This window comes from Pteronotus mesoamericanus, unplaced genomic scaffold, assembly GCF_021234165.1.
Source record: "Pteronotus mesoamericanus isolate MK-2021 breed Mesoamerican mustached bat unplaced genomic scaffold, CSHL_Meso_final contig_657, whole genome shotgun sequence".
Taxonomy (NCBI): domain Eukaryota; kingdom Metazoa; phylum Chordata; class Mammalia; order Chiroptera; family Mormoopidae; genus Pteronotus; species Pteronotus mesoamericanus.
Genome location: NW_026555229.1, coordinates 6,839,654 through 6,854,146, shown reverse-complemented (window position 1 = coordinate 6,854,146; position 14,493 = coordinate 6,839,654). Strand labels below are relative to the sequence as shown.

General features: G+C 57.3%; 1 protein-coding gene across 2 annotated transcripts in view; it reads left to right on the top strand.

Annotated features, from left to right (window-relative positions):
- SH3PXD2A (SH3 and PX domains 2A) overlaps positions 1–14,493 on the top strand; it is a 217,733-nt gene that overhangs the window by 156,613 nt on the left and 46,627 nt on the right. Inside the window, exons 7-8 of one of the 2 annotated variants that reach the window (XM_054581458.1) lie at positions 3,608–3,652; positions 10,134–10,265. In XM_054581458.1, coding sequence (XP_054437433.1) covers positions 3,608–3,652; positions 10,134–10,265 — 177 coding nt within the window. The remainder of the gene's footprint in view (positions 1–3,607; positions 3,653–10,133; positions 10,266–14,493) is intronic. The other variant, XM_054581459.1, reaches the window with a different exon arrangement.

The window sequence follows — 14,493 nt, the reverse complement described above, 5'->3', positions numbered from 1 at the left end:
GTCACAGCTGCTCATTTGGCTGTGCCTGCCTCTTGCTCCTTCACCCTATCTCTCTGTCTTTCCATTTTCCCAGCCCTGAGCCAGCAGCCTCATCTGCCTCCTGGCCGAGGGCTGGGGTGTGTGGGCCAGGGGCTCTCTGTTCACTGTAATGAGGCCGAGGGGGTCCTTCCCACCCTGGGAGACAACTTGCTCGGGTGGGTTGGAAGAAGGCACTCCAAGAGGGGAGTTGGGGGTGGGAACCATGGAACTGGATTAATTCTGTGGATCCAGGGGACTGGGGAATAAATCATGTTTTAAGAAGACTTTCTTTTAAAAAGACAGGCTCATTTCTGGTTTGCTTCCCATTTTCCTTTGGAGCAAGAAGAGGGGGCCTGCTTGTGGGGAGTAGAAGGGGTTGGCATGAGCTCAGGCTGCACACTTAGTAGGGGCTCAGTTTCCTGTCCATCCCCACTGTCTGCCCAAATGCCCAAACCCCAAGAGTAAAGGGCATCAGACCCTTTGAAATGATGCTTCCCCCCTCCCCCTTTTACAGGTTCTAGAGAGAGGGGAAGGGAGGGATAGAGGGAGTGAGACATTGATGTGAGAGAGAAACAGCAATCAGTTGCCCTTTGCACACACCCTGGTTAGAGGCCAATCCCACAACTCAGGCCTGTGCTCTGACCAAGAATTGAACCTGTGACCTTTCAGTTTGCAAGATGACACCCAACCAACTGAGCCACACCAGCCAGGGCTCGGAATGATTTTTTGAAAAAATTTCCTAGCAGCCAAAACCTTGTGAGCATTTAGTCTTTGTGAGCCGAGGGTCCCCACTTCTCTCTGCTAGGGTTTTGGGGCATCTCCCCCTCTCAGATGGCCCTCATCTTCTAGCTTAGGGGTTGACAAACCACTGCCCAAACCCAGCCCACCAGATGGTTTTGTAAATAAAGTTTCATTGGCACACTGCCTGCTCACAGGGTTAAGTAGTCTCCAAAGCGACTATGTGGCCCACAGCCTAAAATATTGACTCTCTGGCCCTTTACAGAAAAAGTTTGTCAACTCCTATTCTATCAAAACAAGTCTTCCTGGCTTCTCCAGGTCCAAGCCAAGTAATTTCCATTGGCCCTCCAAAAGGGGTTCACACTTTCCAAAAAGGTTATCTTCTGAAGAACCCAAAAGAAACCCAAAAGGAAGGTGTGCAAAATAGCAGAGCCTGCAGAGATGGAGAGAGATGTGGGCAACCTCTTAGCTAGATTGGCACAAGGCTGGGTGGGGCCAGATGGGACTGGGGTGGGCTTGGCCTGGCCTTGCCGGGAGGCAGCCCATTTGGCTGCACCTGGGACATAACAGCAAGAAGCTATAGCCCCAGCAAAATGTGGCAGCAAGCAATGGGGTCCCACATTCTGAACTCAGACCCACTTGGCCAACTCAGCACAAAGCCTTGGCGGGCCTAGGTGCATCTCGCTTGTCTCAGCCCCATTGGGGCATGAAAGCCAGGCCAGCCTAGCACCTTCTGCCTAAGGAGGCTTCCCGCTGCTGGGCTGGTGGGAGGCTCTGGCCACAGAAGGTTTGTCTCTGGGTGCATTCCCCTGGAGTCCCTCTGCCACCCATTCCAACTGACCTGCTGTCTGGGGTTACCTTTGGTGAGTCATCTGACGGAGGACCAGCATTTCCTTGGTGCATCCAGCATGAGCACCATCTGGTTCACATCCTTGCAGCTCTAGGAATGTGATTTTTCTGGCTGATTCAATCAAGCTCATGGGAGATGGTGGCTAACAGTCATTGAGCATTGACTATATACTAGGCGCTGTGCTAAGCACTTACTGCGTACTCTGTTCATCCTCCCGGCAACCTAGTAGGTAAATGTATCATTTCATCTGGATTTTTATAAGTGAGGTAACAGGTTCAGAGAAGTTAAGTCACGTCCTCAAAGGAGCAGAGCCTGGATTTGGATACAGACGGTCAGACTCCAGAGGTCCTAAATCCAGACAGACTCCAGAGGCCTCGCTAAATCCCTCCACCGGAGCCCCACTCTGCTGGTTTACAGCAAGAACTGGACACTGGGGAGCCGGCCTACCATTGGAAGGCAGTTTGCTGGGTAGGGGAGAGCTAGGTGCTTTAAATGGTGAGTCGCAAACTGATCACCTGCAGTCTGCGTCCCGCAAGAGATGGACACTGTGTTAGCTGTGTAACCTCAGGCAAGTTCCTTCACCTCTCTGGTTCATTTTTCTCGTCTGTAAAACGGAGGGAATACCTTACCGTTGTAGGTTTATTGTGAAAAACAAGTGAGTTACTATACGTACATGCTTAGCACGATGCTTGGTGTACAGTAAATGCCGTGTCAGTGTTGGCTGCTCTGCTCATTTTGACTACCCTCTGTCGTTGGGTCCGGCAGCAGTCCCGGCTAGAGCTGGGTGGGCGGTACAAGGGTTTTTATCTCAGTGTTTGTACAAGGGTTTGCGTCTCAACTTGTGTCTCAATGTTTCCTCCTCGTTGTCCCTGCTGCAGCCAACACTGCGCCCCTTGGGAGAGGATGAGAAGTTCAGAAGAGAAAGGCCGCCCCACCCCCCGGGGTGTTCCCAGATCAGGCTCCATTTCTGGCTCTGCCACCCTGTGCGTGCGGGGACTTGGGCTGGCTGCTGCCCCTGTCTGAACTCGCATTCCTCGCCTGTCAAATGGGGCGAAAAATGCATACCCACGTCAAGGGGCTGTCATGGGGAGTAAATGAGCCGCCTCCCCCCAGGAGAGGGCTGTCAGTGTTTATTACATGCGGACCCTCTAGAAATGTGCACACTGTTGATGAGGCCTGAGAGCCTTCTGCCCCATGATGTTACTATACCATATCTCACGATCATACGTTGTTTTAGGTGCTTTGACTGCTTCTCTCTCCTGGCAGGAGGACAACCTTTAACCTCCTTTTACAGAGAAGGAAACTGCGACCCAGATCAGACATAACTTCTGAGCCTGGAATAGGGCCCTCCATTCCTCTGGTCACTAAAAGTCCCTGTCCTTCTGGGTTGGCGTTGAGGTGTGAGACTCTGAAACGAGGTGCCTTCTCATTCCGCCAGGACCTGTCTTTCTCCCTCAGAGCATGGGGCTGGGGCAAGGGCTAGAGAAGACGTGGAGGCCCAGCAGTATGGTGCCCCAGGGCTGGAGGCTGGCCTTGGGCTCGCCAGCCCTGATGTTTGAAGCTCCAGGTTTCTGCTGCTGAGCCTGCTGGCCTGGGGAGGATCCTTGGAGCCACCGAGCCCTGTGGGGCCAGCCACCCACGTGGCCGGAGAGAAAGTCCAGCCTGCCTTCTCCAGGGCAGCAGTAACCCCGGGCCCTGTTCCAAGCAAGGACTGTGTGGGCTTCTCTGTGCTCCAAAGGCTGCCTGCATTTCGGCAGGCACCTCATTATCCCTGGCCAGGCCGGCTGTGTCCCAGCGCCTCTGCAATCACTGCAGCCCACGCCCAGCAGCCCGCCCAGGGCCAGGAAATCACTCCCCTGCCCTCCCCCACCTTCCACTAGCAGCTCTGCTGGTGCCCAGAGCCACTCACACCACTCACCCGGTGGACCTCCTGCCTGCCTAACGGTTCTCTCTCCTCTGATTCTCCTCTCCTGTTGCTGCTTGCTCTCGGGGACTCGGAAGTGTGGCTCTCCAGCTGGGCTGAGTCTCCCAAAAAGGACGTGACAGGTACTGCCCAGTGTGCATGTGAGTGCATGTGTGTGAACATGTGCGTCCCAGGCATCCATCCGTGTGTGGGAGCCGGTGCTGCCGGCCCCTTGCCACATGCTTCCCTGAGATGCGTAGCAGTCATTTGTCAGCACGCCCGGCTTCCTCTCTGCCTTCCCTTGCTCCTCTGCTGCTCGTACTCTCTGCCTGTCTTTTGACCCTTTATAGGTCTCAGATCCAGCCTTGGAGCCTCGTGATGGGCAAAAACCACGCAGCTCAGTGTGTAAGTGACACACTCAGGACCCAGACTGCATGGTCTGGACCCCAGATCTGCTGCGTCCTGGACTCTGCTGCCTCGGCTAAGTTATTTAACTTCCTGGGTAGATGCCCTGCCACCTCATGGGGGGCCTGGCACACAGAGAGTGTATATCCATCATCATCTTTGACAGTTAACCCAGTTGGCCATCCCTGTGAAATGAGCCCCAGGGATTACGAGCCTCCCTCCAGGCAGGCAGGGAACCCGAGGCAGAGTGCAGAAGCCCGGGTCCCAGCGGTCCTCACTGGAGCACTGCAGGGAGCTGCAGCGGGGCATGGGGCATCCCGAGACTGTGATGGAGACCCCAGGGACGCAGCGCATGGAGCTGCCTCTGGCTTCAGGGGCTTCCCAGGCCTTGGGCTGCCTGGCCCAGGGTGGCCCCCAGAGACTTGGGCCTGTGCCCTGTGTCTCTGTGGGCAGAGCCAGGCCACGGGTCAGGGCCTTGTCTTTAGTCCTTGATCTTTCTGGACAGTTGCAGAAAAACCCGAACAGCAGGGCTCTGGGCTGCTAGAGGGAGATAGTGGCAGGCAGAGGATGGGGTTTCCAGAAGGCTTTTCTAGGAGCCCTTCTATTTCTGAGGGTGCTACCTGACACCGCTTTCCCATTTCCCCAGCTCAAACCTGAGAGCGGGAGTCCAGCCTTGGAGACTAGGGAACAAGGCAGAAGGGTCAGAGGCCAGAGGGAGCTGGGCCAGCCCCAGGGGTCAGAGCCCCAGGCTGAGGGCCCTCCCGACCGCAGCTGTGGACAGGGACTAGGAGGTGGGCATCCTGAGAGGGCAGACCAGGGCAGGCTGCAGTCAGGAAGACCCCTTGCTGGTCCCAAGCCCCTTGTAGTCATCCTTCTGGTGTTGCCTGTGACGAGGGCCTGAGCCTGAGCTAATAACTGGGCTCCTGTCCCTTTTTCCCCTCTCCTCGAGCCAGTGAGCCAGAGCCCACTTGGCCCACAACAATACATTTTATTCACCAAACGTATAGCCTGGCCGCCCAAGGGCCTGTGGAGAAGCCGGCAGGCTGCATCCGGCCTGGGGGGAACCAGTTGTGAGGGACAGGAGGGCCCTTGGTGGGATGCCCAGGGTGTGGGGGGACAGTCACAGAGAGTGTGGGGAGCCTGCGGCCGGGGCCGCCCCAGGGCGTGGCTTCTCAGGAGGGGCCCTGCTGCTGGGAGCGAGAGGCTGAGGGGAGGCAGTGGTGGGCCCCAGGGAAACCAGCCAGACTCGGAGTCTCGGCTGAGTTGCTAGGTCTCTCTGGGCCTTGGTTTCCCCACCTGAGATGTTGGAGTGTTGGATGAGACAGAAAACTCAGAGGTAGGGGTTGATGCTGGGATCCTTGAAGGTGAGGGTCTTCGGGTTGCTTCATCTGGTATCCACCTCCCTTACAGAGTGGGCCTGGGGGCTGTCACCTGGCTCTCTGGAGGGCAAGTGCCCACTGCCTGCCAGGAGGTGGGATCTGAGAGGGTCCTGCTCCAGTGACACAGCTTGGCCACTCACTCCTGGCGGCCGCGGCCCTTGCCCTGCGGTGCCTGCTGGTTCTGAGGCTGCAGAGGAACCTAACCCCTCCTGCTTGCTCCCCACATGTCCCCTGCAATTGGCTTCATAAACCTTGTTTACGGTTTACATAGGGCGTTAACGCTGTCACCTCCTACCACGCTCGCAACAACCCTGTGAGACAGCAGGCGCTGTTACTGTGCCTGTTTACAGATGAGGAAGCTAAAACTCACTGGGGTTAAGTGACCTCCTCGGGGCCCCAGGGCTGGCGGGGCCAATGCAGGGCTGGACCTCGGACCCTCAGACAACAGTCTTACGCTTTTGTGTCATGAGTCTCTGGCAGTTGTTGTGTCCAGTGCCGTGTCCTCTGGCACCGGTCCTGGGGTATCTACTCTCTTCTGGGAGACTCTTGGCTGAAGCATGTGCTCTGGTTGGGCCCCCCTGAAACTTCAGGACAGGGCAGGAGCGGCAGTATGGCTAGAGGGATCAGGCAACTTCTGGAGGGCAGAGATAGTGGGGGAAATGGGGGTTGGTGGAAAAGGGAGGTATGCCAGGAAGAGGGGCAGCTCCAGCCACGGCTCGGGAAGAACCACCTGCGGAGCACGGTGTGGCTGGCGAGGTGACGCCCGAGGCACACGTGGTGAATGATGCACGTTGGCCTGGAGTAGAAGGGTGGTGTGACAGGGAACTTGGGGAGCTCAGATTGTCAAGAAAGACTTGAATCTGGCCCTTAGTCTATAGGCCACGGGGACCCACTGAAGGTGTCGGAGCAGGGGACTGACTTGGCAAAAGCCTCATTTAGAAATTGAAGTTGGCAGCCAAGGTCGGGCGGGAGCCAGGGACCCATCCCGGTGGTGGCTGGAGGAGTGCAGGTGGGAGGCAAGGGTGGGGCAGAGCGCAGGGAGCCGCCAGAGCCCCCAAGGAAGGCACAAGGGCCCATCCCTGGAGGAGACCCTTACAAAGCCCCCTTCCAACCGGGAGTAGCTCTCCTCCCCAGAAGGGCCCACCCCTTCTCCATGCCTCTGCCAGGCCCTTTCCATCTGAAGACAGGAGTCTCCCTCCATTCCCCTCCTCCCTGGGGCCAACTCCTTCAGCCCCTAATTTTCCAGGCCTTGGCTGGGAGGGGATCCAGCCTGGGAGGGATGACGTCACCCACCGGCCCGCCCGAGTGGTTTCTCATCCGGATACCTGCTCCCAGCTCACACCCACCAGGGCAGCCCTGGGCGGGCAACACCCTAGGAGGCAGATGCCAGAGTGAGCAAGCTGGGAGCCGGCATGCGCTGGGGGAGGGGAGGGGAGGGGAGGGGAGGGGAGGGCAGTGTCTGCGTGTCCAAGGCATCCCCCAGCCTTGGAGCAGCCTCCAAGAAGTGCCACCGCCCGTCTTCTGTGCTCTGCAATGCCTGGAGGACATTTCTTTAACTTTTCTACCTGTGTCCCAGAGAGTCAGTCTTCAGAAAGCTCAGGCCAACGTTCCAAGGGGCTGGGGGAAAGGAGTGTGTAGATTTTTCCCCTCTTTGAAATCTTGTCTCAGGTTTCCTTGGCTTGGATTGAAATGAGCTGATGTCTCTCCATTCCCCAGCACCCCTGCTTGTCCTCTCTGGCAGCTCCTGGACCTCGCTCCTCCATGCCTCCGTTTCCCATCTCCTCTTTCTCCCTTCCACAGTTTAGTGGTCTCATTTTCCCAAATTTCGGAAGTGAGGCTCTGCCTGGTTTATCTGTGTGACTCCAAAGAAACCATTAAGTCACTTCAGTAATCTGTCTGCCTGTTCATTCATTTCACAAACACCTACTGAATGCCAATCACCTAAGTGGGCACTGTGGTCTGGTCAATAGACGTGGCAAGAGTCAAAAAGGAACCCACGTTCCAGTCTTTCTTAAGCACCAACTGTGTGCCAGGTGTCTGGGGACAGGATGAAGTAGGGCCCCTTGGAAACCAGGATCAGGAGTTCTCTGTGGGCCGGGCACAGTGCAGAGATCCCAAACACAAGCTCCAGTGTCAGGTGGGCTTGGGTTCAATCCCAGCCACGTGATCTTAGGAAAATCACTTACTCTCACCAGCCTCAGTCTGCCTGTGTGTGAAATGGGGCTGTAACAAGACCTACCACATAGGGTTGTTGTGAAGAACAAACCAGGCAGCGAGATGATGCAGTTGGCACTTGGCACAGTGCCGCCTGCAAGTGGGGCACTAATGAGGCTTGCGGCTGATTCTCGGTGTAATCCGGGGGCTCTCAGGGTTTGAAAGCTCTCAAACCTGCTGCTGGGGAACTCCTCTTCTGTTTGTGTCTTGAGTTTTCCTTTCCCATAAAATGGAAAGGGAGGGAGCTCCTTGTCAGGCTGGGTGTACTTAGGAAGTGCTGTTAGCCAGGAGCGCTGATGTTCCCCAGCAGCAGTCTCTGTCAGCACTCTGTCCAGCGCTGCTGCGTCTGTCCTGCTGGCAGGGGCGGGGGCAGGGGCTGGCCATGTCTGAGCGCAGAGCCAGGCTGGCCCTGCTGCCCAGCTGTGGGCTGCATTTCTGCCTGAAACACAATCCTGGCTTTGGAGGGGCTGCCTGGGGCCCTGCGTGTGCACATCCATGTGGCAGGCCTCCGCAGGGATGGAGTCTCTCCAGGGTCTCCGCAGGGCTGAGCTGGGGTTGCAGCAGCCACACCTGGTGGGAGACAACTGCCAGGGTCAGCAGGTTTCGTTCCCGTTGGTTGCCCCCTGCCCTGGGTTGGGTGGATCCTCGGCCATGGAAAGGCCCAAAGATCTAAGCAGTGCGTCTCCCCCCGGGCTGTAAATAAGAACCATGGGAGAAGGTAGGGTATCTAAAAAACACCCCAGACCAATTGAATCTGGATCTCTAGGCGTAGGGCCCAGGCATCTGTACTCTTTAAAGGCTCCTCACGCAGTTTTGTGGGACCAAGTTGAGGATCCCTGTGCTGGAAGGATGGGATGCCTGAAAACAGAAAGCAGAGGCAGTTCTGTAACCCAAAGAGATGGGCTTGAACCTAAAACACCGTGAATCTGGTTCTCTCCTGAGCAGCTCTGGGAGCCGGGACCATTCTCTTGGCTTCTCTGGGCCTCTGAGTGGTCTTTTGTGCGATGGGAAGCTAAGGAGGTTGTTAGGATAACATGGGACGGTGTCCGTGCCTGGCACAGAGCAGTGGCCAAGTTTGACTCAAGCGTATATAGGGAGTGTGGCTGCAGGCTGGAGTGCCAAGGGGGCCGTGCGGAGCCTGGGGACCCTCTGACTGTTTCTGTAGCCAGACGGAAGCCCGCAGCTTCCAGGAGATTGGCAGGGGTATAGAGCGGGAGACACAGAGTTTGAGAAGGGTACTAGGGGTTCCTTTTGGTCTGGGAGGGCCTCCTATGGGAGGTAACCGGTGGGTCTCTGGTTTGTGGATCCTTTGAGCTCCTTGCAGAGCACGTAACGTCTTTGGTGTTTTTTTCCCACCTCCACCCTCATGATGGTGATAGTAATAGTGAGGCAAAGAGAGGTTTAAGCGGCATGTTCAGTGCCACACAGCCAGTGAGCTGAGGTGGGCATCCAGTCTGTCCACCTTCTAGTTCGGTGCTTACTTAGTGGATGTTGCACTGGTCCCATGGCTGAGGAGGACAGAGCAGTTGCTTGCTCCTTGGGAGCCTGCCCTCCTGCTAAGCCCCACCTTTTGACCCCTCAAGTTCCATGAAACCACCAGAAAAAGGCGGCTGGAGGCTTCTAGGAGCCTGACCGCACGCCCCAATGCTTATAGGCAGAGGGAGACTGACTCAGTCTCCCTGTGGCCAGTGGGCAGCAGCCAGGCTGGACCAGGACCCCCTCTAGAAGCGGGCCCGGGAGAGCCGGCCCGAGGCTGGCCAGAGAGTGCCAGGCCCCGGCTCGGTGGCAGCACCCTGCTGAGCCTGAGAGGCAGGCAAGGAGCCGAACTTGAGGAAAAGTTGCAGGAGGGGGGGTGCGAGCTGGGCTGGCCTGCCGCTGGCTTTCTTCTTGGGTTTCAAGTAAACAGTCTCGGCCCTCCTCCCCCTCCCCTGCCTCCACCCCCGGCTCCTCATTCGATGGGTCTCATGTGTTTCTATTTAAGGGTTGCGAGTAAACCCCAGTGATTGGCGGCCTCAAACCTTCTTGACTTCTCGCCTGGGCCCAGGCTGCGGAGACGGTCTCTCCCGTTCTCTCCCTCTCCCTCTCCCTCCTGAGGGGAGGACTGCTGACTCTCTTTCTCTGGGTTTACAGGGGCTGGGGGAGAGGCAGGAACCCTCCTCCTTGCCTTCCCTTTCTCTCTCTCCGCTGCTCTGGCCTCAGCCCTCATGGGCCGCCCACCCGCAGCCCTCCCCTCACACCCCTGTCACCAAGGGGTCTGGAGAGACCGCGTCCGACCCAGGCCTCTCCTCTGCCTCCCTCGTGCTGGGCTGTGACTAACTCTTCGCAGCAGCAGGCTTTCCCTCTGAGTTTCCTTGGCCTCGTCTGTCTCTCTCTCTCCTGCTCGCACCCTCCCTCTGTCCCCTGGCTCCCCATGTCCCCCGGCCCCCGCGGTGCAGCGGGCCGGTGCGGGGCCTTGCTATATGGCCTGTCCTTGGGGCCCAGCGAGCTGCGAGACCTGGCTGCAGGCAGCCCCTCGGAGCGGCGCTGGCGACAGAGCAGCCTCCCCCGAGGCCGATGGACAGGGGGCGCCCCGGCCGCGGGGCCATGGCTGGCCGCTGGCTCACCGCGTGCTTTCTGCCCTCGCCAGGTGCCGACACCAGCGCCGAGCCCATGATCCTGGAACAGTACGTGGTGGTGTCCAACTATAAGAAGCAGGAGAACTCGGAGCTGAGCCTCCAGGCCGGGGAGGTGGTGGATGTCATTGAGAAGAACGAAAGCGGTGAGTGTCCCGGCCGGCCACTCGGGGCTCCAGCCCTGCTCCTTGGATGGACGGCTGGTTTTTGTTCCCTTCCTCCTCCCCCCACCTCTGCAGCTATACGTTATTTCCATCTGGCAGGGAGAGGGCTGAGGAGGCTGAAGTTTCCCCTGTTGGTTTGGGCTGCAGGCCAGCAGTTTGCCTGGTGGTGGAAGAATGTCTCCTCCGCTCGGGGTGATTAACCAGCTTGTGTTAATGCAAGGCCGGGGTGGCGGCATGGGTGTCACTGTCCAGCCCACGCTCAGGGTCCCCGTGTCCTCTGAGGCCCCTGCGGAAGGTAGCTCCCAGCTCAGGGATACCATGCAGCAGCTTCCCCCTTCGGGTCATAGAAGAAGCCAGGGTCCAGGCAGGATTGGGGGAAGGCAGGCCATGACGTCACTGTGAGGTCCAGGGTCCTTGGGCCCCTGGCGTGTTGTCTGGGGAAAGGCCAGGCCTGTGGGGGTTGGCTGGTGTCTGAGCAGTGAGCTGACTGCCTCCTGCTGAGCTGAAGGCTGCCAGGACCTGGGAAGAGGGCCCAGACAGGGGGATGAGGCCAGGTCCTGGGGCCAGGGAGGGTCCTGCAGCCGCCGCCCTATCATTGGGAGCTGAGGCTTTGTCTTGACTGGGGCCGTCCGGAAGGCTGCTGGTTCCCAGGTCCTTGCCCAGTGGACCCAAGCCCTCGGTGCCTTGGACGCAGGAGTCTCCGTAGGTGGAGAAGGAGGCCAGTGTGAGGTGCAGGCCCGCATGGCCCCCGGCAGGGCTGCGACACCTCTGGCCCAGGACACTCACCAGCAGCTTGCCCGGAGTGTGCTGGCTTGAGTTGGCTCTGTTTTGGTTTCGGTTTGCTGCGAGGGAAGGCCCATGCCCAGGAGCCTCTCTGGGCTGGGTTTGGAGGATTCTCCCGGGGGAGGGGCCTGTTCTCCTTTTTCCGTCCCGCTCGTTTCCCTTCCAACATGTTGAGCTGTGAAAGCAAGGCCGACCAAAGGATGACTGTACCCATTCTGTGGATTAACTGACACACAGAAAATGTAAGGGGGAGTGAGTCATCTGAGGTCAAAGACAGGACAGAACAGTAATGTTCCTGGGCCCCTGATTCCTCTGCTTGTGGGCAGCCAGTAGCTGTAGGGCTGCTAAGTCAGTCCCAGCAGGCCCCCTGGGGGAGGGGCGCTTCGGCTGTGAGGCCAACAGAGACCTGACTCCTCGCCCTCCTGGGTTTGGGGCCTTTGAAGCCCGCTCTTCGCAGAGAGGTCAGGCTCTGCCTTTGTGCCAGGAGTCACCGCCAGTGGCCCCCGGCCATGTCCCTGGCCTAAGGCCTGGGCCCTTCGCCCCAGGTGCCCACACGGGTCTCCTTTCTGCACAGTTTGCCTTCAGCTTTTGTCCCAGTACTAGTCCTGCCTCCCCACCACCCCCGTGCCCCGCCCCCGTGCCCCACCCGGCCTCTCCAAGGAAGTTGCATTGTCACAGGGACCTGGCTCTGGAAACCCTAACCACCCAAAGGAGGGGATCTGTAACTGGTGGAATCGGAGACACCAGCTGAGGAGGGAGAGATGTTTGTTTTGGAGCTTGCTCCAAAGAAAGGCGGGCCCACTTCTCCGTATAAGGTTAAGTCTGCTCAGAAGTTGAGTTCTGGCTTAGGGACCCTTCTGCCACCTCACTGCCTTGGAGCAGCAGGAGGAATGGGTACCAGCCACTGGCCAGGAAGGCTCAAGATGAAACCCCAAACAAAAGGAAGTCAGCCTGCTCTACAGGAGACTCCCCGATTCCCAGGGACGGGTGCGTCCTCTGCCTTCCCATCCCATCTCCAGGGCCCTGGCAACACAGGGAGTCCTGCCCAGGAGTAGAGGGGGAAGAGTGCTGACAAAGTGAGGGTTCCATATTAAGCCTGGAGAAGGCCTGGAGGGACCTCCTCTCCTGAGGAGTCCAGATGGCATTTGAGGGGGTTCGGGCGGCTTGACTCCCCAGAGCAGCCCAGTCTGGCGCACGGACCCTCTGAGGGAGCTGCCGTCCCGGGAAGCAGGATTCTGCCCACCCCCTACTGGTGAGGTGGTTTCGAGTCTCTTAGTCCCTCTGGGCCTCAGTTGTCCCTTCTGTAAATTGGAGATAATCGGGTGGCTGCTGGGAAGCAGGGCCTGGAGAAGATGGCCTCTCTGTCTGAGCCCTATCCCAGGTCTGAACTCCATGGCTGGTGTCAGGTGGGGAGAGCCTTCTGGAATATGGCTTTTCCACTCCTCTGGGAGTTTTGTGCCTTTACCCTTGGTGAAGACGGTGCTCAGCAGCAGATGTTTGCACAGGGGCCATGCAGTGCTGTGTTCACTGTGCAAACCCACATTATCTGTTGCCATCAAAAACTAGGAGGCCTGGACTGTGCAACCAGCTGAACCAGAGAAACTAAAGTGGGTGGAGGGGAGAAAGGAAGAGGGCCAAACTACAGGTCCTTGGGTGGGTGGTTTCCCAGCTCAAGGAAGCTGGGCGTCTGTCGGTGGGGGAGGGGAGGTGTGTTGTGCATCCTGCAAGCTGGCTTTGGAAGGAGTGGTGAGTGAGGCTTTTGAACTCTGAAACAAAGACCCAATTGTGATGCCTTTGACCTTGGGACTTGGTGGGTGTGTTGAGCCATTTCCACCCGAATTGTTGGGACAGCAGTTCTAGCTTGCCCTAGTCCTGCCCACCCACCCACCCAGGGCCTCGCCTTGCCCACTGGGAGCCAGGACTCTGCCTGTGTCCCTTTTCCCCTGGGCTGGATGTCCCTTGAGCACAGTGTAAATAGAGGAATCCAGCCACCTGTGACTTCACCTGCTCATCAGAGCCCTCTGCCTGGGACTTTCGCCACCAAGCAGTTCGGAGCTGTGACTTTGCCAGCACTCTGTAATCTTATTGGTCTCAAGAGAGATGTGCCTGGAAGACAACCGAGAGTCAGTAAACAGTAAAAACCAGGTTTTGGGCCACGCACTTCACATGTATCATTTTATTGCAATCATGGAAAAAGACCCCATGAAGTAGAAGGCACTTTAACCATTTTGTGGCTAAAGCAACAGGCTAAAAGGTTAAATCATTTTCCTAGAGTCCTACAGCTGAGGTCTCCCCCTCTGCAGAGGATGTGGGGGGAGGGCGAGAGTGGGCTGACCCTCGGTAGGATCATCCCTGAGCCACTGATGCTGCAGGTCAGGGCGAGACAAGGGCTGGCACGGCTCCCAGGAACGTCATGGCAGAAGGATGCCTGTGTGTCCCTCCTTCCAGCATGGTGCTCGTAGGTAGTGGGAATTCGTGTTGTTAATCGTTTCTTTGAACTTGGGGAGAGCTGAGGGGATTAGTGGAGGAGGACGTATACTCGGCACTGAGCACAAGCCTCTTCTAGGGAACATAGGTGGACAGAAGTCACAGACAGTCCAGGTGAGACCTGAGTGGCTTTGGGGAAAGTGTTTTTTGATCAAGCAGTGGGCCTGGGGCCCAGCCAGGAAAGGCTTCTTTTTCTCCATCGATCAGCAGAGACAAATTAGCAGAAAGATTCAGTAGTTTTGTTAGTTTTGCCAGCCAGCAGGCACGCATCCACCATTGCAGTCTTGTCTTTGGAAACCCCTCTCCTCTTGACATAAACAGTGGTGTCTGAGATGCTTCCTTTGTGGGACATTCTTATGGCTCGAAGACCACATTGGCTCCACCTTCCAGCAGGCACAACCTGGTCTATTTTTTTATTTTATTGATTTGAGAGAGAGGAAGAGAGAAGGGGTAGAAACATCGATTTGTTGTTCCACTTATTATTACATGCATTGGTTAATTCTTGTATGTGCCCTGACTGGGGATCAAACCCACAGCCTTGGCATATCAGGACGGCGCTCTAACCAACTGAGTGCCCAGCCAGGGCCAGACCTAATCTGGTTTAAGTTCTGGCAGAGTGCTGATGGCAAGGTCCCAGTTGCTCTGATTTCTGTGTTGAGCAAAGCTGCATGCAATGTTCTGGGATTGTTTCTCTCTCAGGACTAGGGGCCAAGGAAGGATGTGGGGATATGAGTCAACAGATGCTCATTCTTCTCCTGCTGCAGCTTTCCTTCTCTGAGTCTTTGCTTCTTTCCTGGCACAAGCGTGATAACGTGGGGAGTCCTTCTGCTTCCTTGGAGACACCCAGCTATAGGGTCAAACATCAAAGCATTGTGCTGGAAAGAGATTTTGAGCTCCCCTGGCCCATCCAGGGGAGAAATTGTGCAGGTGAGAAAACTAA